The sequence below is a fragment of the Belonocnema kinseyi genome, chromosome 2 (genome assembly GCF_010883055.1).
Source record: "Belonocnema kinseyi isolate 2016_QV_RU_SX_M_011 chromosome 2, B_treatae_v1, whole genome shotgun sequence".
NCBI classification, from domain to species: Eukaryota; Metazoa; Arthropoda; class Insecta; order Hymenoptera; family Cynipidae; genus Belonocnema; species Belonocnema kinseyi.
The window spans coordinates 116,381,296-116,408,990 of NC_046658.1; the positions used below are offsets into that span (position 1 = coordinate 116,381,296).

General features: G+C 25.8%; 2 protein-coding genes across 3 annotated transcripts; one reads left to right on the top strand and one right to left on the bottom strand.

The window, feature by feature from the left end:
* On the bottom strand, positions 1-20,654 carry LOC117167733 (inhibitor of growth protein 3). The gene is made up of 6 exons (XM_033352883.1): positions 20,536-20,654; positions 20,041-20,112; positions 19,608-19,967; positions 15,603-16,023; positions 11,140-11,338; positions 1-848 (listed from the first exon to the last, which is right to left on the bottom strand). Exons 1-6 carry the CDS (start codon positions 20,561-20,563, stop codon positions 732-734), a joined length of 1,197 nt encoding a protein of 398 aa, XP_033208774.1. The 5' UTR covers positions 20,564-20,654; the 3' UTR covers positions 1-731.
* LOC117167734 (anaphase-promoting complex subunit CDC26-like) lies at positions 20,486-26,205 on the top strand. Of its 2 annotated transcripts, none has more exons than XM_033352885.1 (2): positions 20,486-20,554; positions 25,879-26,205. In XM_033352885.1, exon 2 carries the CDS (start codon positions 25,883-25,885, stop codon positions 26,099-26,101), a length of 219 nt encoding a protein of 72 aa, XP_033208776.1. In that variant the 5' UTR covers positions 20,486-20,554; positions 25,879-25,882; the 3' UTR covers positions 26,102-26,205. The 2 variants fall into 2 exon arrangements, with proteins under 2 accessions (XP_033208776.1, XP_033208775.1); XM_033352884.1 differs by lacking the exon at positions 20,486-20,554 and adding an exon at positions 20,673-20,800.
* The last annotated feature ends 1,490 nt before the right edge of the window (positions 26,206-27,695 follow it).

Genomic DNA, 27,695 nt, shown 5'->3' on the forward strand with positions numbered 1-27,695 from the left:
TAATTAAGTAACTCTGCATCGTTGACTTTATTACACAATCGGAATGACTACATGTCCTAAAACTTGATAACTTGACAATTTTTTCTTCATGTTTCGTTTCCCGTTTTCCTGTCTTTTTCACAAATACACACAACTAACAAGAGTACAGTCTTGTCACTGCAAGACGAAATAACAAGCGGACAAATCGCTTAACGTTCAAACGATGCACACTTGAAAAAGTGACAACTTGAAATCTAAAAACGAAAAGCGCTTTTTCTTTAGAAAAGCGTTTTATTGTAGAAAAAAGTGCTTTTCCACACGTCTTTTCACTTTGACACAACCCTGAAAACCTAGCTATCAACATCACTTTTAGCTGATATTCAAAATTCAAGTTTATAGACATCACTTATTGCAATCTCACTTTGTATTCTTCAGCTAATAAGCATTATTGCGTTTCACGAAGTTTCCTTTTTCTCGCACAGCATTGAGAAATGCATTATTATCGACTAAAACTCGGTAAAAAAGAAAATCAATGGCAAATTGAAGATCTCACCTAAAATTCATTCTTAGTCCTCAAACTCAGAATTCGCAGTTCAAAACAGTGGCTAAGTGAATTGAACCCCACGGCTTAAATTATTATAAACGCATTTAAAAAGGAATATAAAATCGGAATCAACGGTTTCCTAACTAAATTGATGCTCAATCGACAATCCTAAGAGGTAGTAGAAATCTCTCGATCAAGTGGATCGAAATCAGTTCTTCCGACCGCCCCGTCTCTTCATTGAAGAGGTACACTGTGGACAGTACCATTTTCCTTTCGGTGGAGCGGTTATGCCTACACAAGGGTAATGGAACCACTCGAAGGGACACTAAAATTGAAAAAAAAAACAACATTTTATCAATATATTTTATTTTATGAATGTATTTTTTTCAGTAGATAATAAATGTTTGCTAAGGCCTATGCCGATTCTTTTGGCGTCAAAAAATGTTATTATAAAAATGTCGCCCTTCTTAGGGCGACCCTTTTCAGGGTCTGAAAAAGAGGTTAAAAAATATCGGCAAATTTTTTATAATACATTTTTTTTTAACTATTTGCTTAAAAAATAACCTTTCTGTTGAAAAATCATATTCTTCGTTTGAAGTATCAACAGTTTTTTTTTACAAAATTTGTCTGCTTGGGTTTTTTTTCTGTTGATAATCCTGCTTTTTGGGTGGATATTAATCTTTTTCTGTTGAGGATTCAAGTGTTTGTTTAAACATTACTTACATTCTTGAAAATTCATATTTTTGGCTTAAAAGTTCTTTTTTTTTGTAGAAAATTCGTTTTTTTAAATAAATTTCAACAGATGAGTTTAAAATTCGTCTTTTTGGGTTGAATATTATAATTTTGCTTAAAAATTAACTGTTTTGTTCAAAAATTATATTTTTGGTTTGAAATATCAACGGCTTTGCACCAAATTTGTCTTCAATTTTTTTTTTTTAACCGAACTTTTTGGGTGAAAGTTAATCTTTTTCTGTTGAGGATTGAAGTATTTGTTTGAGAATTACTTTTATTCCTGAAAATTCATATTTTTAAGTTAAATATTTCATTCTTTTGTAAAAAATGTGTCTTTTTTAATTGAAATTTCACCAGTTAAGCAAGAAATTCGACTTTTTGGGTTAAAAATTAAACTATTAGCTTAAAAATTAATTTTGCTGTTTGAAAAAACATATTCTTGGTTTTGAAACATCAACGGTTTTGTAAAAAAATGTCGCTTCTTGGATGTTTTTTTTTTTTCTTTTTAGTTGAACATTTAAAAATCGAACTTTTTGATTGGAAATGAATCTCTTTCTGTTCAGGATTCAAGTATTTGTTTACAAATTACTTTTATTCCTGAAAATTCATATTTTCGGGATAAATTTAAACTATTTGCTTAAAAATTAACTTTTTGGTTGAAAAATCATTATTATTTTATGAATGTATTTTTTTTTGCGGTAGACAATAAATAATGTTTTTTAAGGCCTGTACCGATTCTTTTGGCGTCAAAAAATTGTATTATAAAAAATTTGCGGACATTTTTCATCCGTGCAGCGGCGCTAGTAGTAACTTTGTTTTACAAAACCATGCAGTACTATAGGAAAAATGCATAAAAATTAAAAAATAAATATAAAAAACCCTTTAAAATCATTTTTTCTTTTAGTGTAGAGTCAGTCAGTAAATGAGACTTATGTAATTACGTATTATTTTCTTTAATATAGAAAAAAACGGCATAATTGACATAATTCAAAACAACAAGAAAATTGCATGGATATTCAGAATTTATAAAAAAAATTTTTTTTAAAAAACGTATACACAAATGAACGAAAAAATGCCAAAAATATATATTTTTATCAAATTTTCCAAATTTCATATAACGACAAGATTTTTAAATGACACAAAATACAATCCTGAATTTAAAAATATACAAAACTAAAATTTACCGACTTCAAGACCGACTTGTAAAATTCTTAATTCTCGAAATTTAGAGCTGCTGAACATAGTTAATTGATTATTAATTCATGAGCTATTAATAGAATTATAAATGAAGCAAAACATTTAATTCATCATTAATTAATCATTTATTAATTATCTTCGGCAAATTTTAAATTTCGTCAAACTTAAATTTCATCAATAGAAATATTTATGAAAATGTAACAATTCATTTATTTTATAATTCGGCAATTTTTTCCTGCTAAATTATGATTTTGTTATATATTTTTTCGTTATTTTGAGTTAGTCATAATAATAATAAATATAATTATTATATTTATAGATGACAAACAATCTTTGATTGTTTTATCTTTCTCAAGAATTGAGAAAAAAATAAGTAGTATCACCTTGTTTTTAAATTGATATAAATATAATTTTCATAAGATTCTAGAGAAAATTTAAACGATTTTTAAATATTTCAGGCTAGTCAAAAAAGAATCTAGAAGATTTTAAAGAATTTTCAAATATTTGTAATCTATTTAAAACGTCTTAAATTCCTGAAAATATTTTTAACTGACACAAATTTTTTTAATATTTTCAAATACCAATTCAAAATTTAAAAAATTAACTCAAAATCTTCTCAATTTTCCCAGCAATTTAAAGGAAATTTGTTAATTCTCTTGAAAACTTTAGAAATTCCTTTAAATTCTACGAAATATTTTTTGAATTTACTCGATTTTTGTTCGTTTTTATTTTGCAAACTTACCAAAATTAAACACTGCTTTAAAATCTTCTAAAATATTTTTAGAAATTTTAGGAAATTGTTTGTTACGTTTAAAATTATTTTTTAATTTTCTTTTAAAGTTAATTTTTCAAAATAAAAAATTATTTATAATTTTCACAAGAATATAAGGAAAATTGTTTAATTATAAATAAATTGATATATTTTATAAATAAATTGGGTAAATTTAGAAGGATTAAGTAAATTAAAAAAAAATCAAGAGACTTCCAAAGAATTTGAAAGAATTCAGGGTGAATTCCAAGAAAAATTTCAAATCTTTGAAATCCTGCTAATTTCTAACACTAAAAGTGACTACTGATTACAGAACAATTCAAGATAAATTCAAAAGAATTCAAATCAATTAGACGAATTTTAAGAATCGAAGAAAATTGGATACATGACAATAAATTTTTAGTGAATTTAGAGAAATTTAAAATAAATGAGAAGAATGAGATGAAATTCATAAAAAATCAACCTGAATTTAAAAAGCAATCAAGTGAATTGAAAAAAGTTTTAAAACATCGAAAAATTAATTGAATTGGGTAGAATTTAGTGAATTTCGAATTTAAATTTTTTAAAGGATTTAGGATAAATTAATAAGAATTCAGGGCGAATTACAAATAAATTATAAAAAATCTTTTCAAATCTTCGAAACCCTACGAAATCACTCAAGTCTGATGAAAAATTCTTTACAATCCAATAAAATATTAAAAACCCATGAAAATATTTCAGCCTTTGAAAGCCTTAAAATTATTGAAATAAAAAAAAATCTGGGAATCTTTTAAAATTTCTTAAAATATTTCGAATCCTTTAATATCTTTTGAAAGCCCTTGAAACTTTTTAAATGACTTGAAAATGCCACGGTAAGTGAAAAAAATACGATAAATTATTGACTAAGTGAACTAAAAAACTTCCAGTGAATTGATAAAATTCAAGAGAACTCCAAAGAATTCAGGGTGAATTCCAAATCTCTTCAAATCTTTAAAACTCTACAAAATACCTCACTTCTCAAGAATCAATTCTTTAAAATGCCCTAAAATACGATAAAATTTCCTTGATATTCTATGACGAAATTTTCTAAAATCATGGAAAATGTATTAAAATACATTGACAGTTCTAAAATCCCTTGAAATCATTGAAATCCTCGGAAATTTTACAAAATAACGTCAAATATTTTAAAACCTTATACGTCCAGTAAAATAGTTCCATATCTTCAGAAATTCTAGAAAATTCTTAATCCTATAATATGTCAAAAGCTTTAAAATCACTTGACATTAATTAAATTTCTAAAAAAAAATTCTTTTTATCTATTAAGATTCCCTAAAATAATTCAAATTAAAAGCTCATGAAAATGCCTTAAAAGTTTTAAAAATACTTAAAATCTTTAAAATTCCTTAAAATTATTGTAGGCTTACGGGCCCACATAAATTAAAATAAAATTGAGCCAAAAAACATGTTTTCGAACACAAAATTTATTTAATTAAAAACTCCTTTCTCAATCCTTTACGTTTCGGGTTTATTAAAGAAGAAAGACAGTGATTCCATTGAAAATTTATCTGGTGTTATTTATCTAATTAATTGCAAAGGTTGCAATAAAGATTATATGGGAAGATTAAAAACCAGAATTTAATACAAGGTTTGTCACAAAATTCTTAAAATTTTAATCATTACTTTGATTTTGATTTCAAAAATACCAAAATATTAGCGACAAAAAAAAACACGTATCGACGAAGTATTATTGAGTCTATTTTTATTACCAAATTTCGAAAGATTCCAGTTAACTTAAAAACTGAAATTCTAAATATTAATAAAAATTTATCAAAATATCATAAAATAATGTCCTTTTTTTAATATTTATAAAATTTATTATCTTGATAATAATAATGGTAAAAATGTAATTATTTAGGTTAAAACCTTTTGAAAAAGGTACGTATTGTACCGAAACGTAAAGGATTGAGAAAGGAGTTTTTAATTAAATAAATTTTCAGTTCGAAAAAATGTTTTTTGGCACAATTTAATTTTAATTTATGTAGACCGTTAGACATAAAGAAAAGTCTATGATTTAACTTTCATAAATATTGTTGATCGAAGAAAGGATTAATTTGGTTTCAAATAATTATACGATTTTTAATTTTCCGGTTAAAATTGTTAAACGTTTAAAATAAAAATAATGTAAATTGTACAAAATTAATCATAATCTAAAATAAAATGTAATATAAAATGGCATAATATCGAGGAAATTTTCCTATGAAAATTGTTTGACTTTACCGTAAATGATACATTATCAAGTTTTACAATTTGCATTATAGTTATTTTAAATTTTTAAGCATTTTACCGGAACAAACATTATTTATATTTTATTTTACTGCAATATTTTATACTGAAGCTATTTTTCAAAAAGAGAAAAATGAAAAAAAGGTAATTCACATCAATTTTAAGTTGATTCGTGTGTAAATGTGACCAAAAAATTTATAGAGAAAAAGAAATCTAAATAAATTTCATGCTAAGATCTCTTTTCCAGGACGCGTATTCTATTTGACTTTTGGGCAAATTAAAAGAAATATCCTGATTGTCATTAATTTTGAATAATTTTCCTCTACACTATTTTTACTTAGGATTCTCGATTTGAAATCTATAATATACACAAATCATAATTTAACCTTTTTTCGTAGTCATGATTATCAAATTATTTAAGACCAAAATTATAATCTTGTAACATTTTTAGTATATGTGGAGTCTGTTAGAAATTGAATAAAATAGATTTTTAATTTATTATTCTCGAGTCTGCCACAGCCCAAATTACTTCAAAAATAGTGAAAAGGTGACCTATTTAAACCGAAAAGTAGCTAATTTCTACCCCCCCCCCCCCCCCCCAAAAAAAAGATAATAAAAGTGACTAAATGTAAATTAATGATGTGACTAATGTTCTTTTGAATTTCAAAGAATCCTAAAGAATTTGAACGAATTTAGGATAAATTCAGAGGTGTTCAAACCAATTTAAGTTAAATTCAATATAATTCAAATAAATTTGATTTTTGTTTTGAAAATTTCGATTGATTTGAGTGAAATTTGAATGAAATTATAATAATTCAGAAACCTACAAATTCAAGATGAATTAAAAAGATTCAAGTAAATTCAAAACAATAAAAGAATATGAAATAAATCATTGAATTCAGTAAGTTTGTAATGAGATTAGAAAAATTCAAGGAATTTCAAAAAACAAAATTTTTTTAATTCATTGAATTGAGTACAATTGAGTGAAATAAAAAAGTTCAACAGAATTTCAAAGAAGTCAGAGTGAAAAAAAACTCTTCGAAAGTCACGAAAATATGATAAAATTCCGTGAAGTTCTATGAAATCTAATATTTCCCGAATTCCTGGAAAATTTTATCTTATCTTTCGAAATAATTCTAGGAAGTTCCATGGAACCGCATGAAAACTTGGGAATCCCTTGCAAATTTTGGAATATCATGAAAATTTCCTAAAACCTTTCAAGGTATCCAAAAATACTGTAAATCCTTGGAACTTTTTAAATCTCTTTAAAATTCCTTGGAATTTTTAAACATATCCTGAAATCATCCAAATCCTTTCGAATCTTTTTAAGTTATTCAAATCTATTAAAAATATTCGAAGTCATTTAAAATTTTCCAAATCAACAAAATCCCACTTATTTTTGATCACTTTTTTGGAAATTCATTAAAATATTATAAAGTTCCGTGAAATTCTATGAAATCTGATATTTTCCGAAATTCTTTTAAACCGTGTGAACATTTTTTTGAATCTCATTAAATCCTTAGAATCTGTTAAATTCCTTTAAAATGTCATAGCATCTTTTAAGATATCTAAAAATATTTAAAATCCCTTAAATGATTCAAATCAATTAAAAATGCCTTGGAATCTTTTAAAAAATCTCTAAAATATTTCAAATCCTTTAAAATCTTTTGAAATATCTTTAAAAATTGTAAAGCTCTTGAAAATGCCTCGAAATCCTTTAAAATACCCTAAAATATTTTAAATCCTTTGAAATTTCTTACAACCCTTTAAAACTTTTTTAATTTCTTGGCACTTATTGAAAATATTCAGAAATCCTTTGGAATCTGTTTAAATTATTCAAATCTTTATGTTTTTTAAACTCTAAGACATTTAAAAACCATTAAAATATTTTGAAGTCCTTTGAAATTTTTTAGAGCTTTTTAAAATTTATTGGAACTTTAAAAAAACTGTCAAATTTTTTTAGTTCTTTGAATTCCCTTCACTTACTGAAAGCAACTTTAATTCCTTGGAATCTTTTAAAATATCCTAAAATCTTTCAAATTCCTTAAAATCTCTTGAAATATTTTAAAATCCTGGACAATTTATTAAAATACCTTTCAAATCTTTTAAACCCCCTTAAAATCATTTAAAATCCTGAAAACTTTCTAAAGCTCTTGACAATTCCTTGGAAGATTTAAAAATACCATAAAACTTTTTTAAATCTTTTAGCATTAATTAAAAATATTGGAAATCTTTTGAAATCCCTTGAAACTTTTTACGGTCCTTCACAATTTCTTGGAATTTTTAAAAATACCAGAACATTTTGAAATCCTTTGGAATCCCTTCAAATTATTAAAATCGATTAAAAATTCCTCGGAATCTTGAAAAATACTCTAAAATATTTTAAATCCTTTGGAACTCCGTAAAATTTCAAAAACTCTTGAAAATCGCTTGGAAGTTTCAAAATTACTCTAAAATATTTAAAATATTTTGAAATTACTTCAAATTATTCAAATCTAATAAATCTTTTAAAATACACTAAAATATTTCAAATCCCTTTAAACTTGCTTAAGCTCTATTAATCTATCAAATTATACTCTATTATCTACTAAAAATTCATTAGAATCTTCAAAAATACTTTACTTTTTACAACTTTTTCAGTAGTGGATAACCCATGGGTTAATTTATTAAAAGAAAAAAGTGACTAAAGTGATATTTTCATTTTAAAAAGTGACTATAGTGACTTATCTTCAAAAATAACAAAAACTGACCAGAGAAAAAATGGACTGTGTGGCAGCCTTGATTATTTTGAGAATAACTCAAAATGTTTCTTAATGAAATGCCAAAGTTTTCAAATTTGAAATTGAAACCTTTGACATTTTTGCAAAAATTTGCGTGACATCGTTGAAGTTTTGGTACAAACTTTGAAATCACTGTGAAGTTTTTTTAATTTTTCTGACATTTTTAAAATCTATAAAAAGCTCTCGAGAATATGCAGATAATTTATATAGCATTTTAGACAATTTAAAGCATTTATTGTTTTAAAAAATATATATATCCTAATTAATACATATATTTTTGAAAAAAAATCTAGAGTAAGATAAACATATCATTTTTTAAATTACAGAGTTGCTACAGAACAGGTAATTCCATAAAGTCAGGGAAACCCTGATCGATTCAGGGAATTTTCGAAAAACTAACGTTGAAGTTAATTTTATTATTGTGGTTAAAAACGCAACTATTTGTTTGAAAATTAATCGCTTTTAGATTAGGATTCAAGCTATTGTGTTGAAAATTCATATTTTTTGGTTGAATTCAAGTACTTTTGGAATTAAATTAAAATCCTTTTTGGTTGAAATATTAAATCTGACGTTTTTCGTTGAAAATTTTCATCATTTTAGATTGAAAGTTTAACTATTTAGTTGTAATTAGAACTGCTTTGTTAAAAATTCATCAATTTGGTTGATGATTCATCATTTTAGTTGACAAACCCTTTTTTTTGTTCGAAAATTAATTATTTCGTTGTAAATCATTTTTTTAAGTTGAAAATTAATCGTTTGAATGGAAAATTTAACTCGCACATATTTGATTCTAAATTTATCTGTAAATTCAAAGGTTTGGTTGAAAATTCATGTATTTTATTGAAAATTCGAATTTGTGAGAGAATATTTAAGCTTCTTGGTGACTAATTCCTCTTTTTGGTTGAAAATTCCTTTAAAAATTCAAATATTTGTTTAAACATTCATGTACTCTGTTAAAAATTCGTCTATTTTGGTAGAAAATTCATCTCTTTTATTGAAAATTGATCTTTTTGGTTAAAAATTAGTTATTTCTTATTTAGAATTCATTTTTCTTTAATGAAAATGTAACTATTCCATTTTTTGTCGAAAACTTATCTTTCTTATAGAAATTTAATCTTCTGGGTTGAAAAATATACTATTTCGTTAAAAATCGACTTTGATTTTATTAAAATTTAAGTTTTTTACTGAAAATGTAACTATTTTTTAAAAATTCGACTTTTTTATAAAAGAGTACTCTCATTAATTGAAACATCATCTTCTTGGTTAAACATTAATTTCTGTAGTTAAAAATGTAACTATTTTGTTGAAAATTGGTTTCTTTTTTGGTTTAAAATTTATTATACTAACTGAAAATTCTGCAACTTTACTTTGATAGAAAATTTATGTTTTTAGTTTAAAATTTATGTATTTGGTTAAAAATTAATTTTTTTAGTTGAAGATTTATCATTTTAGTTCAAATTTCACTTTAGCTATTCCATTTTTTGTGGAAAATTTACCTTTTTTGATAGACATGTATGCTTTTTTGTTTAAAAAAAGTTCTGTTTTGTAGAAAATGTAACTATTCTATTTTTTGTTAAAAATTAATATCTTTTGTTGAAATATATAAATATGAAAACTAGTTTTTTTAGCTTGAAAATGTATATTTTTATTAAAAAATTAATTCATTTTTTGAATACTCTTTCTTTTGTTTAAATTTTACTTTTCTAACTGTAAATTGAACTATCCTCGTTTCGGTTTATAAATTTATCTTTCTTATTTGAAAATTTATATATTGTGTTTAATTGAATCTGCATCTTTTTTGGTAGAAAATTTCTCTTTTGGGTTGAAAATTTAACTATTTGCTTGGTAAATAATTCATATTTTTGGTGTAAGATTCATAATTTTAGTTAAAAATTCACTTTTTAAGTTCAAAATTTATCTTTTTAATTTGAAAACTCAACTAAAAAGTGTTTAGAATGTATGTAGAAACAAATTTTGTTTGCATTATTATTATTAATACTCTGGGTGTATGCTAGGTTGCATACACTCGCGAAATATAAATAATGGAATTATTATCAATAAAGATAGAAAATACGATCTTTTAAATCCTACTTCAAAATGCTTATAAATGCTCATTAAATTCTCAAAGCACATACAAAGTCGAGCATATTCTCATGCCCGCGAAAATTTTTCAAAGCACTTGTATTCTTTAGAACACTAATCACAGTGTGTCACCCAATTTAAAACTTGTCATCGATTTTGAAAATTTGTTACCATTTCACATTTTATTTTCAGTGGAAAAACTAAAATTTGATTCAAGATTGCGATTTTAGGGATTTATAATCTTCGCGTTTCCCTGCGTGTCCTTTTTTTCGAATTTCCCCTTTTTCGCTATTATAGAAAACCTTCTCCTTTTTTTCTATTTAAATCTATGATATATGGAGATACAATCTTTTACATCTACAAAATTATTCTGCGAATGGTGAAAGTTTTTTTTTTAACTTACAGAATTATCTATTACAATTAATTTAACTTTTTTAAGCCTGAATAATTTCAAAATGAAACTATTTAGGGTTTGAATAAAACTTTAGAGTTAAAATATTTTTTTCGCTGAATCTATAAAAATTAAATATTTTTGGAATTAACCATAATAAAGTCCGATGGGCTGTCTACCCATATTGAAGATTTTTCAGTTTAAATTTGAATAGCCATTGTCAAACTAAAGAGTTCTGAAATGAACAAATAATTTTATTTTTCAATTTAGATAAAACAAAATTAATTGCAATATTTTTATACCGCTTTTAAAATAGTTACTTTCGCAAAACTTCAAATCAGAAATGTTCCAGAAGTCCAAAAGAGATAAAAAAAAAACCTTGAAACTGAAATTCGCTACTTACATCAGAATTATCACAGGCAACCATATCTCCGTATGAAACCTGGTTGCATATGCAATATCTTGGTTCATTTGGATCATACGTCCAATCAGGATTATCTGGATCCGTAACTGTAGTTGCTGTCGTTACAACCGGAGGTGTAACGGGTTGTTGAACGGCGGCTGTAATCACACTTGAACTTGGAACGGTAGCTGTAACTTTCCTGAAAAAACGAACCACAAAAGTCTCAATTATTGTGAAAAACTTCAAGATTATAACATTAATCAGGGTGTCTAGGAATTTTTAGGAACATAATTCAAGCTTTTTTCCAGGTTTTCCAGGTTAACGAATAAAATTTTTCTAGACTTACTTTTTTGTAAATCAAATCAATATTTTTTGTTGGCCAAAAATTTATGTATTATTGTATTTTACTAGATACATCAGTAATAGAAATTATTGAATTTTATGAAATAATAAAAATTCTACTTTAAAGGTTACTTTAGAATTTGATAATATTTTTTTGCAAATTGTCACAACCCTAACTGATGATGCCGAACTTCTAAATACAATTTTTAAGTTACAACAAATTTTAGGTAATTAATTTTGAAATCTTTATGAGATCTTTAAGAAAATTTTGAATCGTTCGAAATCATTGAAGCCTGATGAACAGCACCATTGTAAGATTTTTGAAATTCTTAAAATTTGTATGAGATCTTCGAAATATTCGAAAATCTGTTGAAATCCTTGTGTAATCTTTGAAACTCTTGAAAAATTTGTGGGATCTTTGAAATCATTGTAAATCTTTATAATCCTTGAGATCTTTTAGAACCTTTTAAAATCTTTGAAATTTGATATAGAGCGTCTTTGTGAAATATTTTGAATCTTGTGAAATCTTTGAAATTACTGAACTCTTTGAAACAATTTGTAATCTTTGAAATATTTTTAAATCTTTTGAAATCGTTTGGAATCATTCTGAAATCTTTGTAAATATTTAAAAATCGATGAAAACTGATGTACAACGTCTTTGCGAAATCTTTTGAATTTTTGAATTCCTTTAAATCTTTGTAAGATCCTTTTAAATCTCTAAAACCATCGCAAACATTTTGAAAACTTTTGAAATTGTTTGAAATTTAATATGTATGCCTTTGTAAAATATTTTGAATCCTTGTGTAATCTTGAAAATCTTTGAGAGCTCTTTTAAATCTTTTTTATTCTTTTAAAATATTTGTGAAATCTTTTGACATTTTTGAAAACTTTTGAAATCTTAAAAAATCTTTTGAAATCTTTGAAATCTGATCTAACGCCGTTTTGAAACATTTTGAATCTTTGTGAAATCTTTTTAATCTCTGTGAGATGTTTTGAAATTTTTTGAACTTTTTGAAATCTTGAAAAATCATTTAAAATTTGATGTACACTGCCTTTCCGGAATACTTTGAAATTTCTGTGAAATCTTTTTAAAAAATCTATTGTACAGCGCCATTGTGAAATATTTTGAATCTTTGTGAAATCTTTTTAAAAAATCTATTGTACAGTGCCCCATTGTGAAACATTTTGAATGTTTGTGAAATATTTTTGAGATATTGGGAATTTGTTGTTTTCTTTGAAATTCTTTAAAACTTTTAAAATCTTTTGAAATCATTGTGAGATCTTTGAAATCTTTTATTTTTTAAATCTTTGAAATTCTTGAAATCTCTGAAATCTTGTAAAATCTTGAAACCTTCTGAAACTTTAAAATCTGATGTAAAAAACTTTTGTGAAATATTATGAATCTTTGTGAAATCGTTTAAATCTTTATAAGGTCTTAAAAATTTTATATAACATTTGAAAATTTTCAAAATATTTTGAAATCTTTCTAAAATTTGGTGAAACCTGTGAAAATTTTTGAAATCTGATTTACACGTCTTTGCGAATTATTGACATTTTTGTGAGACCTTGGAAAATTTTTTTGAACTTTGAAATCCTTGTATAATCTTTGAAACCTTTAAAATATTTGTGAGATCTTGGAAATCGTTGTAAATCTTAAATCCTTGAAATCTTTTTAAATCCTCAAAAATCTGTACGAACCTTTTTAAATCGTTGACATTTAATATACAACGCCCTCGTTGTAAAATCTTTGCAAATTTCAAAATCTGACGTATAACGTCTTTGTGAAGTCTTTTAAATTTTATAAATCCTTTCAATCTGTGTCAGATCTATTTTAATGTTTGAAATGGTCTAAAATATTTTTAAATCTTTTGAAATCTAATGAGCATGCATACAGTATTTTGAATCCTTAAAAATATTTGTAAGATATTTCAAATATTTTTCGAATCTTTTAGCATATTTGAAATCTTTTAAAATCTTGAAATCTTTGTGATATCTTGGAAATTTGTTACAATGTTAGAAATTTTTGAAAAATTGTTTAAAATCTTAAAAATCTGATTTCTGTTTAATCCCATGACAAGTATTTCGCAATCTTTTGAAAATCTTTCAAATCTTAAAAAATATTTATATTAAATATAGATTAAATTTTTGTGAGACCATGGAAATTTTTTGTAATATTTAAAATTCTTTAAAAGCCTTTTGAAATCTTTTGATTCCTTGTGTAATCTTTGAAATCTTTGTGAGATCTTGAAAATCTGATGTAACGCCTTTGTAAAATATTTTAGACAATTTAAATCTTTGTGATATATTGGAAATTTTTTACAATGTTTGAAATTTTAGAAAAATCTGTTAAAATCTTTATAATCTGATTTCTGTAAAATCCGATGATAAATATTTCGCAAAGACGTTTGCCTTTGCGAAATATTTTCAATCTTTGTGAGATCTTACGAAATGTTTAAAAAATCATTTTAAATCTTTGAAATCTGATGTTTGAAACTTTGTAAAATCGTTTAAATTTTTGTGAGACCTTGGAAATTTTTTGTAATATTTTAAATTCTTTAAAAATCTTTTGAAATCTTTTGATTCCTTGTGCAATCTTCGAAATCTTTGCAATCTTTGTAAGATCCTTAAAATCTGATGTAACGCCTTTGTGAAATATTTTGGATCTTTTAAATCTTTGTGATATCTTGGACATTTTTTGCAATGCTTGAAATTTTTAACAAATCGTTTAAAATCTGATTTCTGTAAAATCCGATGATAAATATTTCGCAAAGGCGTTGACCCTTGCGAAATATTTTAAATCTTTTTAAAATTTTCCAAATCTTAAAAAACATATATATATATATATATTAAATCTTTGTGAGATCTTGGAATTTTTTTTTTTATTTAAAGTTCGTTAAAAGTCTTTTGAAATCTTTTGATACCTTGTGTAATCTTTAAAATCCTTGAAATCTTTGTGAAGTCTTTTTTAATCTTTGAAACCGCAAAAAAAAATGTTTAAGCCTTTTGAAATCTGATATGCATGCCTTTGTAAAATCTTTTGATTTCTTATGTAATCTTTGAAATCTTTGCAATCTTTATGAGATCTTTAAAATCTTTTAAAATATTTGAAATCTTTTGAAATCTGATGTATAACGCCTTTCTGAAATATTTGTGATCTTTGAAGCTTACAATATTTAAAACCTTTGTGAGAATTTTTTTAATGTTTGAAACTTTTTTAAACCTTGAAAAATCTTCGGAATCTCTGAAATCTAATGTACAAGGCTTTTGTGAAACATTTTGAATCTTTGTGAGATCGTGGGAATTCTTTGTTATTTTCGAAATTCTTAAAAAATCTTTTTATCCCTTGTTTAATCTTTGAAATCTAACATAGAACGTCTTTGTGAAATATGTTGTATCTACTTTTTGTATATAATGTTTGAAATCTCTTTAAAGTATTTTAAATATTAAAATTTTTAGAAATCTTTAAACGTTTTTGAAATATTTAAAAAAATTTTAAGTCTAAAATATTTTAAAATCTGGTGTAGGTCTACTTAAAACTGGAGAGACCAGCCTTTGAAAATGATAATCCTGAAATTAAATTAACGTCGATATTTTCAAATAATTTTTATAATTTGAAAGCTAAATATCACAACTAACGTTTACTTAAACATTCTTAACTACTTTTTGAATGTAAAAATAATAAAAGATTATAAGAAACACCAAAACACTAAAAGATTTAAATTAATCTTTGGATTTCAATAAAATAAATATTTTATAAGCAAAGAATAAATAACCAAATTCAACCAGACTTCCAAAGTTAAAAAAACATAATAAAGGAGAATTTCAGGTTTTCAAGCTCACTAGACACCCTCCATTAATAACTCAATGGGCACAAAATTTGGCACTGTTTTTACGATATCTTTACGACAACTTTACGATATCATATGTCCATGTAGTTAAGGTGTCTTTACGATATCTTAAAAACGTCGTATGATCTGACGACGCCTTTCCGATATCGTAAAGGCACCATAACGAAACGGACATAGGATGTCGTAAAGTTGTCGTAACGATGTCGTAAAAATGTCGCCGAATTTTGTGCCCACTGGGAAATGAATATTAGTAATCCCTCAACGACTCCTTACTTTTTATGTTTCTTGGTAGTTTCCTGAATAGCTGCAATGGCAGTTTGAGCGGCACCGGCTAATTCTCGACTAAATTCAGCAGCATGAACACCGCCGCCAGTGTTGATAGCTTCGTAACTCGCTTTTAAGCTCGCGGTGCGTCTTCCCTGCTGCATTTGTTGCGTCGCGGCAATCGCCTGAGAAGCAGCTGCCGCGATGGCGTTTCCACCAGCTCCTATGTGTCCCAAGTTATAACTGACGGGACCGACGGAATTCGCTATCGCAGTTGGCGTCGCCGGGAGACTCGCCGTTGTAATTATAGGTCCCGAATTCGCGGACGCTGGACGAGACTCTGGAAGACTCGGGGGAAGTTTTTCTACTGCTAACCTCTTTTCCACTGACGCCGAAGACGCATTTGAATCTCTCCTCTTTTCCGATCGAGCTAAAGAAAATGTAGGATTACACATTTGTGTTCAGTTTTCAGAAACCGTCATTTTTTTCAGTATAAAAAATTGGATGGAGCTCAATGAACCCATTGGGATGTGAAATTTTTAGTTTGAATTAGAATTATTTAGTCAATGCTAATTAATGATTTTGCGTAAACCGATTTTTACCTCACCTTTTTTCACTACTAGTAACAGAATAAGAAAAAACGGTAATGAACACGATTTAACTGGAGATGATAAGATTTGAATATGAATAGGCCTTTAGAAAAAGTCCTTATTTCACCAAGTTGTAATTTTCAATGGATCTGAAATGAGTTTTTGTCCCAGTTTTCTCCCGATAAATATTTCATTTATCCTGGTCGATTAGTAATTTAATTATTTACAAACTGATAAAAGCGCGATCATTTTTTTTAGTGTCTAATATTCGCAGAATAATGTTCATTTTCAAGACATACTTAACATAAGCAGTCCAAAATTATAATTTTAATGAAAAAGAAAATAGCTTTGAATTGTTAATTTGATAAATTCTAAGTTAAAATTTTTTTCTTTTGTCCATTTTTAAGATGCTACTGCAGAAATAGTTCAAATTATAAGCTTTCTTTTTATTTTTAAACGACACCCAAAATAATAACAATTTTTTGATGTTCATTCTGCTACAAATTAATTTTTCATATATAAAATCAATAATCATGAATGTTCTATGAAAATTCCTTGAAATATAAATTCGAACTTCAACTTCTTGCAGAGCGGTCAGGTATATAAAACTTAATTTTTCTTGAAAAATTATGTTGAAAAGTTGCAACGATTCATCCGAAATTAACCTTTATTAATTTTATTAATTATTTATTAGACATTACAATTTGCACTATTTTTGCAATAACTTCATAAAAAAAATGATCGAATAATTTTACCTTGAACTCATTTTATTCAGAATTTTTTTTATATAATTGTTCTAAACATATTGAGCGAAAAAAACTTTAACCCCGAATTAATAAAATTAATAAATTATTAAATGCTTAAAATGGGTAGTGTATTATATTTTAAAAGATTTAATTTATTTAAGGAATATTCAATTCTATTTAAAAATCTTTTTTTTTAATATTTGGATGAACCACTTGAACACTTCATGATCGAAAAAACTGAGACTAATAACATACCTACCAAAGTACTTTTAACATTCATTTCCGTACAATCGAGATAAAAATCCCGATTTCCCGGGCAAGTAGGCACTCTGAAAATTTTACAAATTTGGAAATAAACGCCTTTTGTATGTCGACCTCCCGCACACTTACAAGAAGCCAAAAAACATTTTTTCAAATGTATTGATAACAGGCTTCACAGGCCAAAATGATCTAAAAACAAAGGAAATAAGAAAATTTGTCACGAAAATAGGGGAAAAATACTTTTGAGTAAAAATAAAGCAGGTACTATCCAAAATCCATTTTATAATATTCAAGTCCCTAAAATTTCAAATAAAAATATTGAATATTCAAGAAAATAGATGAATTTTCGACCATGGAGATTAATTTTCTACGAAAAAATCGAATTTTTAACCAAAAATGGAATGCTTAAATTTTTGGTTAAAAAAAGTTTTCAACCGCAAGAAGAGAAATTTTCAACAAAAGAATTTGTCAATCGAAGAGATGAATCTTCAACCAAATTGATGATTCTCCGAAGAAAATTAAATTTTCACAAAAGAGTGCAACATTCAATCAAATAATTGAATTTTCAACCAAAAGTATAATTTTGTTAACACAGAAGATTAATTTTCTGTCAAAAAACGACGAATGTTTGAAAAAAAATTAAATTTTCAGTTAAGTAATAGAATTCTTAAACCCAAAAATGGAATACTTAAATTTTCAGTTTAAAAAAAAATCAACCGAAAAAAAAGAATTTTCGACAAAATAATTTTTCAACCAAAGGAGATGCAATTTCAACTATATTGATGAATCTCCGAAAAAAAATAATTTCCACAACAAGAGTTCAACGTTCAACGACGTAGTTGAATTTTCAATAAAAGGTATAATTTTTTAACCCAGAAGATTAATTTTTGCCAAAAAAGACGAATTTTTAAAATTATATTTAAATATTCAATTAGATAGTCGAATTTTCAACCAAAAACTCGAATACTTACATTTTCAGTTTAAAAAAATTAAATTTTTAACCGAAACAAAAGAATTTTCTCCAAAATAATTAATTTTTCAATCAAAGTGACGGATCTTCGAAAATTAATTAATTTTCCACAGAAGATTTCAACATTCATCCAACTAGTTGAATTTTCAACAAAAAATGGAATACTTAAATTTTCAGTTTGAAAAAATTAAATCTCAACCGAAAATTTGTTTTCGACAAAATCATTACTTTTGCAACCATAGGGATGGATTTTCGAGAAAAAAATTAATTTTCCACAGAAGAGTTCAACATTAATCAAATTATTTTGACAAGTAATCAGCAAAATTTCAGATCAGAATTGATTAATTAATTAACCTGGTCGACAAAATAACATCATAATTTTAAATTCAACCAAATAGTTGAATTTTCAACCAAACATGTGATTTTTTAACCCAGAAGATTAATTTTCTGCCAAAAAAGACGAATTTTCAACCAAAAATGGAATACTTAAATTTTAGGTTAACAAATTTAATTTTCAACCAAGAAAAAAAAAAAAATTTCAACTAAAGAGATAAATCTTCAACTAAATTGATGGATCTCCACAAAAAAATTAAATTTCCACAAGAGTTCAACATTCAACCAAATAGTTGAATTTTTAACGAAAAATATGATTTTTTAACCCAGAAGATTAATTTTCTGCCAAAAAAGAGGAATTTTCAACAAAATAATTAAATTTTCAATTAACCAATCGATTTGTTTACGAAACGAGATGTACTTCGAATCAAAAATATAATTGTAGGCTTTTAACCAAAAAGTTGGATTTTCTTATTAGATTATTTCAATTCAGTTCGAATTAAAGCGGAAAGTGTTGAAGTCAGGTAAAGAAAGAGTTCCTAAAAAAGGGGAAAAGAGGGATATAGGAGAAAGATTGTAAAGTCTCAAATATGAAAATGATTTTGAAACTTAATTATAAATTTTCAACTAAAAATCAACCAAAAAAAAAAAAAATTTTCAACAAAATAATTAATTTTCCAGCCAGAGATGAATTTTCAACTAACATGATGAACCATGAACCAAAACGAAATGAATTTTTAACAAAGTAGTACAACTTTCAAACAAGAAATTTTAATTTCAAATAAAAAAAAACAGTTGAATTCAACGAAAGAGGCGAATTTTCAAGCAAATAGTTGAATCCTTAACCAAACCAGATATTTTGAAACCAAACAGTTGCATTTATAACCAAAAACAGATGATTTCTAACAAAAGAGATGCATTTTCAAAATAAAAAGACGAATTTTCAACCTGAAAAGAAAAAGAAAAAACATCAACCGAAAGACTGTGAAGCCTGCGATAAATAGAAATTTGATAATTTAGACTTTAGACCCAGAATTTTCGGAGCGAAACAATTTCTGTGAAATAATATAGACTTTTTGGACTTGAAAGTAAAGCGCTTTTGATCCATACTCACAATGACTATGATTGTCACGAGACCTACTGGAAGAAAAGCTATAACGATTTTCTTTCTGGCTACTATTCGTAGTAGGTTGATCCAACTCTAAGGACCTCTTCTCCAAGACTTCAGTGATACCCTTGTTATCAGCCTCGAGTTCCATTTTAAATTTATGGAGCTCCTGATCTAGTCTTCGTAAATACCTATCGACCAAGTCGTACATTTGATTCGCTAAATGCACTTTCTCGTCGGCGTCCTCTAGAGTCTTGTAATACTCTTTCCGAATCGATTCGTACTCGGCTTCCTTCTCGTTTGGTTTCATTTTCTTGGCGTTTGAAAAAAATATTTTTACTTTCTTCTCCAAACTGTCCATTGAGTCTAAAATGAATTCGAGAATGCCCAGACACTGGATTGACCAAATATAATAACGGATTTAAAAAAAATTTCATACTCTGTACACCCAAGTCCATTTCTCTCATTTCTGTAAAGCGGTCCCTCAACTCCTGAGGAAGGTGCTCGATCACTGAAAATACAACACGAGGTCAGTAAACATAACCTCTAAATAGCACAATAATAGAAAAGAAATAGTGCTGAAAATCTGACAAGTGCGAAGAAGGGATTCATCAGATTGTAAAACTATTGTTGCATTGCATTTGTAACCAAAGTGTTTGTTAAAAACAGGAAAATAAATTCGAGGGCCGTGATTATCCGTGTGAAAAACATGCACCTAACCTAGAAAAAGAGCAAAGACAAATAATTTTCTTTGAACGTTAAATATCTTGAGCTAGTAATTACTTTATCATAAATATCGCATATTCTGGCATTCAAATGTTACGAAAATCAGTCAGTGAAGCATAAATTTGTTATTTGTGAAACAGAATATATTTGGAATGGTTAGTACTTTTGAAAAAGTTGGGTCATCAGAGCTCGCCTCGTTTTTACTTACTTTCGACATAATCTTCCAGGTAAAGCATCCTTCGTGCCTGAAAATTCTTTTATGGTACCTAATTTACAAATATTTACAATTTACTAAACACGAGGACTCGTCGTTGTGTCGAATTTCACGAAAATCGCAGCACTCGACTTGAAGCGTGTTTACGACAACTGAGTCCCTTGTTACATCCGCTTTTTTGGCCCAAAAAGTCGGAAATTTTTTCTAATTCCCTACTACTATCGGCGCATTTGGAGTAAAAAAAATTTATAGTTCTCATGTGAGTATTTAATATAGCGCTTAATATCGTCACATTTCTTTATTCGAAAAGCATTATCAAAATAGAGCTTCCTGTCGTACTAGCCGCCATTTTGAAACTTCCTTCGTACAGGACGTCAGGGCCGTGATTTTGTTGTAGAAAAATTACCAATTCTCTAGATTCCTAACATATTTTGTCATGAATCAATCACTAATTTTATTTTAGTTCAATATTGTTGAAAATTTAACTTTCGTCAATTTTACGCAAACGTTTTCGTTTTTTTTTCCTTTTTTCACAGGATCTCCTTTGAGCAAAATTTTGGCGGGAAAATTAGAAAAAAATTTTCCATTTTTTAAATTAATTCATTTAACAACAATATAATTTAATTTTAAATAAGTTCGATTTCAACTATTTTTTTAATGTTTCTCATTTTATGATTTTATTTTTAGTTGCACATTTTCAATTTAAAGAATTTATAAATATAATTTTGAAGACATACAGTTTACAAAAATGAAAATGGTTTGAAACTGAAACTTTTCTTTTTATAAAAAAACGTTATTACTTGATCAACTGTAATTATAAATTATTTATTGCTTTTTTAAATTTTCTAAATGTGATCAAAATTAAACAATATTCCTAATGTGATGTTAAATAGATTCGCAATTAAACGCTTTTATTAAATTTCTTATCCTCTTCAAAAATTGTCTAAATATTTCTTATTTAACTCTTTCAATTTCAAATTCTTTAATTGAAAAACGAAATTTTTTACGTACAGCATTATTTGATTGGAAAGGATGCATCTGTCGAATTTTTATGTATTCATAACAAACTATTAATAATTTACAAAAAAATTTTAAAAACTTTAACAGATAATTAGAAATTATGAAATAATTCAAACTTTATTTAAAACTTGAAAAAATTTGACAATATTTCCAAAATTAAAAAAGAATGGACATTTTTCGAATCATCTTAATATATTTAAAAGTTTTAAAAAAAAAGTCAAAATTAATGTAAAATATGAAAATATTTTAAAAAATTCAACACAAAATGTAGATTTTTGAACATTTTTAAATCAAATTTTGAAGTTTTTTTTTAAAGATTTCGGAAGGTTTCTAGAAATAACAGTTTTTTTTAGATTAATGTCAACATTTTAAATAATTTTTTATTTCGAAAAAAAATATTTAAGATTTCAAACAAAAACAGTTTCGAATTCATAAATAACACAGAAATAATTATCAATCTGTAACGACCTAAAATTTTAACAATTTAACATCTAATTTTAAAATTGTTCAGCTTAAATTGTACAATTTACAAAAAAATTTTATTTTGGATTCATTAAAAAGTGTTTAAATCTTTCATTTCATACGCATAAATTATTGAACATTTCAATAAAAAATGTTAAATAAAACACTTTTTAAATCTTCTATTTAAAAAATTAAAATTTCAGAATAGTTCCACTTTGAGTGATTTTACTTGCAGTTCAGTTTTTCAAAACTTGAAATGAAAAATGTTTTTAGCTTTGAGTGATCCACATTTTTTTATTTCAATGACCGTAATAAATTTTTGCAAACTTACAAAAAATCGGGAATTGACCGGAAATTTGACCAATTTTTATCAGAAAAATCTATCCGATCACTCAAAATATCATTTCACAAATTTCTTATCTCGATTTATGAATTCATTCATTGTCCAATGCATGATTCTAAAATAATTTTTGTTTAATTTCCCATTTTAGGTCTTCATTTTTGGCATTCGTTTTCAATTAAAAAAATTTTAAAATACAATTCTGAAGATTTAAAGTCTTAAACAATTAAAAATGAAAAACCTTTGATATTGCATTTATTTCTTATAAACAAAATTTTTATTGGATCATCTGTAAATATTAAGTAATTAATGATTTTTTTAATTGAACAGTACGACTATAAAAAATTAAACGAAAATTTATTTTACAGAGCGATTTGAATTCTGTTCAAAATTTAACAATTTAGAGAATGTAACTTTAAATAGATTCATAATTAAACACTTATATTAAATTTCAAATCCTGTTCAAAAATTGTTTCAGTCTGAAATATTTGATTTTTAACTCTTTCAATAAGAACTTTTTAATTAAGAAAAAGAACAATTTTTTAATATTTAGCAATATTTTACTGTTTATTATAATGGGCGAAATTGTTGCATTTTTATGTATAAAGAACAGTTCAAAAATTATTAATTTATAGAAAAAATGCAAGTAAGTTTGAGGTATAATGCAAAATTCTGAAAAGATTCAAACTTAATTTAAAATTTGAAAATATTTTTTAAAAATTGCCCAAATTCTCAAAACAACAATCTAGAAGATTTAAAGGCAATTTTTTTATTTATCAGGTTTCTTAAAACATTTTAGGAAAAATTCAAATCATTTTAAAAGATATTCAGAAGTTTTGAAAAAATATTTTAAAATTAGAAAAGTTTCCAATTTTTTAAAATCAAAATTATATTGTTGAAGCTTCTGAAATAAAATTTTGAAACATTTTAAGGATTTTTAAATTTTCGATTATTAATTTTTTTATCTTAAAATTCTGCCTGCAATAATTTTACCGAAATATGCACTGAATTTCAAGTATAAGAAGATAAAATTAAAATTGATTTGAATTATTTCGCAAATACATGTACTTTAAGTGACAAATTCAAGAAATGATTAATTAGGTTTTTAGTATTATTTAATTATTTAACTAATGGATAGTCAGATAGTCTATTTTTAAAATGTTCGTCTCCCGGCTTTCTCCAGGTTCTCCCGATCAATATTCTTGATTTCTCCCGGTTTATAAAAAAATGAACTTTATTTGCAAAACCTACAGCTTTTTCATATATAGTATCAATGGCGGAAGTCAATAAATATCAGCCAACGTTTTTGCAAGAAATTGATTGACTTTTAACATATAATAAGAGGGATAAGGATATTTTTATGTCTAATAAAGGAAAATCAGTAGATGCGTTTTATTGTACACTAGCAGTAAATGCACGCGCGCAGATCGCGCTTTCCTGTCTATGAATTTCTATTTACTAACATTAAAATATGCAAATCAAAACACCTATTATTAAACCTTTAACGACCGAGAAAATGGTAAAAATTAAGATAATATTTTTTTGCAAAAAACGATCAGAAAACGACCATACATTGTTCCTAAATTTTCCCAGAATTTTTATTTAACGGGATTCAAGGCTTAGCCGTTAAAGAGTTGAACCAATTTTTTAATATAAAGTTTTAAATATTTTTGAAACAATAATTAATAATTTCGAATTACAAGCGTCTGAAATTTGAAAAAGTAGAACTATTTGGACAGTTTATTAGGAAAAAGAAGTTAAATTTTATATTTCCTAAATGGAAGTGCTTAAAATTAAACAATTTTAATGTGATTTGAAGAATCACGAAACCAGCATGATTTCATATTAAAATTTTCAAAAATATGAGAATGTCAAAACGTTAAAAATTGAATATTTTAGGATTCAAATTCGTAAAATTGGGTCATTTAAAATTCAGATGAATTGTAATTGTATTCTTTATAATTAAAAGTGTTCAAACTTAAATAATTAAAGATTGAGAACTTTTAAATTTATTTTATTTAAATTTAAAGCGATTAAAATTTGACAATTTAATTTTTAAAAATTAAATCGAATCTTTCAAAGGTAAAGCTTCGTAAATTCTAGAATTTTAAATTACCATTAAATAATAAAAGTACAAGTTGACATTGAAACTGATTAGACAACTTTTTCTAAAGTGAAAAATGAATTTCTCTTTACAAAAACCTTTCGAAATAAATAATAATTTTAAATTGGAAACTTTAAGAATGTAAAAATGGTTACTTCCGAACGTTGAAACTTAAACCGCTTAGAAATTATGAATTTTTAAATTGCTAATAATACTTTCCAAAAATTAATCAAATTAATTATAATAACAAATTAAAACCCTTGAAAGGAAAAAATTCAGAACTCTGTTTAGAATATGAAATATTTTTCAATTTGAAATTGCTTTTTTTTAATCTTCAACTAAAAGTCGGACAATTTTAAGATTTTACATTGAAAATAAAAAATTAGGATAAAGAATAGAAAACAATATTGCTGTGATTTCGTTTTTTGAAATTGTACAATTTTATGCTTTTAAATTCGAAATTGCTTTATATTGACATCTAAAATTATAAAATCAAAACTGACATCAATGCGTTTAATATTAAATGTTTAAAGATTTATTATCGAAATGGTCCCAAAATTTTGAATATTTGATATTTGTTTTAGACTTGCACATTCAAAATATAATTGTAACTTAAAATATAGAAATTTTAGAGATGATAAATATATTATTAATAAGTATTATATCATGTAGTATCAAGTGATATTTAAAAGGACTGGATACATTTTTTTACCATTCCAAATTGCAGAATTTTAAATACTGTGAGAATTATTGTGAAACTTTACAGTTTAATTATTCTAAACACTTTAAAAATTATGTACTTTCTGGTTGAGAACTTTCAATAAACACAAAATGCGTTAATTATGAAGTACACGGAAAATCTCCCAGTGTAATATTTCTCCCAGATTTATCCTGGTTTTCTCCCGGTTCTCCCGGGTGGGTGGCTAACCTGTAATTGTCCTAATATATTTAAGAATATCTCGTAATATAATTTGTTAAATCTTTTTAAATAAAACATATGAATTGAATCCCTAGTGACTGAGAAAAACATGATTTATAATAAACTGGCGATACCGTATACATATTCCCAGTAAATTGTTTAAAATTGTTTAAAAAAATTGAATTTATAAATCTATCTAGTCTGAAAAGACGTTAAGAATTTCTGCTATTCTCCGATGATAATACAGAACCCTTGAAAAAATTTGACTTGTAATACCTGGCAAAATAATGCGTGTATTTCTGAAAAAGGATTATTTTTTCGATCTCTCTAGTAGTTTGATTCCCAGGGGAGCGAAGATCTTTTTTCAGAAAATATTTTTAAAAAATTTTAAAAAACCTTAATCTAGTCTGAAAAGACATAAAAAATTTCTGCTATTCGCTGATAATAATACAGATTCCTAAAAAATGTAATAAATGAATTAATTCTTTGCAGAGTTATGCTTCGTCGAAGCCCCACAAGAATAGATCTTCGTGTCGATGATTTGGCAGAATACGATCAACAGAAGAAGGAACGAGAGGCTAAAAAAGACACAGATCGACCAGGAGGATTCAATCCTTCATCCTGGGCTGGAAAAATGTCACAAAATGAAATTCAAGAACGAATAGGTTACGTGCCACAACCACCTCAATCCACGCACGAGAGGCACAATATATAAGAAAAAAAAACTATTCTCTAATTGTAAGTTCAGAGACTTAAATTATAATCTAACTTGTTTAGATGTAATAGGAATCTTCAATTAAAATTCACACTTTTTCAGTACCTCACATCTTTTATTTATCCGGTACTAAAATACAATATTGTAGCATGCTCAGGAGTTACATCTGCAAATTTTTCGATTACTTCTTTTGATACTGTTGCAGGATTAATAATGATATGCATCATTTGCACAACCATATTTATAACAGGGAATGAAAAATCTTGAAAAATAACATTGCCGACACTGTAAGATTCCCGCATTGAAAAATATATAATTAAGCTTAAAATTAAGCCTATAATTGAAGAAAAGAAACATCAGGGCAATTTTTTTCAATTATTATTTTAAATTCAATCAATAATTTTAGAAACTTTAGATTTATAAGCAAAAATTAATTGTTCAAATTTAGTAGTTTTCTAGATCGAAAATTTATAATTCGAAAATTTTCTGTTGAGAATTTTATTAATCGAAAATTTCATTATTCGGGAGTTTTCCAGTTCGGGAATTTTATTTTTCGTGATTCTTCAGTCGCCCCTTATTACACAGTTTTAATAACAATCAAAACAGAAGTTACTGGGAACTTTACTGAGCAAAGACTCGGGATTAACACTTTTAATAAACATAGTCTTTCAATAAGGAGAAGCATCTTGTAGATTATTAATTATTGTCATCTTGAATAATTGAAAAGAACCTGAAGTGTAAAAACTAAATGCAGTTGAGTATTCTTGAGATTTTTGAAATTAAAATATAAATCAACCTAATTTATCAAATTAAGTACAAATTACGCCACTTTAAATTAACTTACGCGATAAGGGGCCGCTTTAAAACTACGTCACACATGGAAAATAGAATTAATACATTAATATAATAAATATTAATATATAGTTAATTAAAAAGTGTATTATATGTTTGATTCAGAATGAACCTCTTTTTGGTTAAAACTTCTACTATTTAGTCGAGGATTGAACTATTTTGCTGAAAATCAGTTTTTTAGTTGAAAATTAATTTTCTTAACTAAAAATTCAACTGGTCCTGTTTTGGCTGAAAATTGATCGTTTTTACTTGAAAATTTAACAATTTGATGGAAAATTAATGTATTTTATTGTAAATTTTTCTTTTTTGATAGAACATAATTTTTCTTGATTGAAGATTCAAATGCTTACTCGAAAATTCAACTATTTGGCAAATACATTTTTTTTAGAAACGTCAAATATTTGATTGAAAATGAACTTTTTTAAAAATTAAATTGTTTTCTATCAAATTTGGGTTTATTTTTTTGGAAATTCTACAATTTAGTTGATTTTTTTTCTCTCTCTTGACTGATTAATCTTTCTTGCTTGAAAATTCATATATTTTGTTAGAAATTTGATCTTTTCGTATCAAAATTTTGTTTGGTTGAAATATCAACTGTTAGATTTTTTTGTCGATTCACTTTATTGGTTAAATTCGACTTTTTTACTTAAAATACCAATCTTTTTTAGTTAAGTATTCACCTCCTTTGTTAAAAATTTAACTACTTGGATGATTTTGTTGTTGTTAAAAATAAATTGATTCA

Bases quoted from the DNA above. Each gene is read 5' to 3' on its own strand.
- LOC117167733 (XM_033352883.1), bottom strand. From the start codon at position 20,563: ATGCTTTACCTGGAAGATTATGTCGAAA. The intron at 11,339-15,602 runs GTAAGGAGTCGT...TCGTTTTTTCAG, and splicing joins ACTACCAAGAAACATAAAAA to GAAAGTTACAGCTACCGTTC. The intron at 849-11,139 runs GTAAGTAGCGAA...TTTCAATTTTAG, and splicing joins TTGCCTGTGATAATTCTGAT to TGTCCCTTCGAGTGGTTCCA.
- LOC117167734 (XM_033352885.1), top strand. From the start codon at position 25,883: ATGCTTCGTCGAAGCCCCACAAGAATAGATCTTCGTGTCGATGATTTG.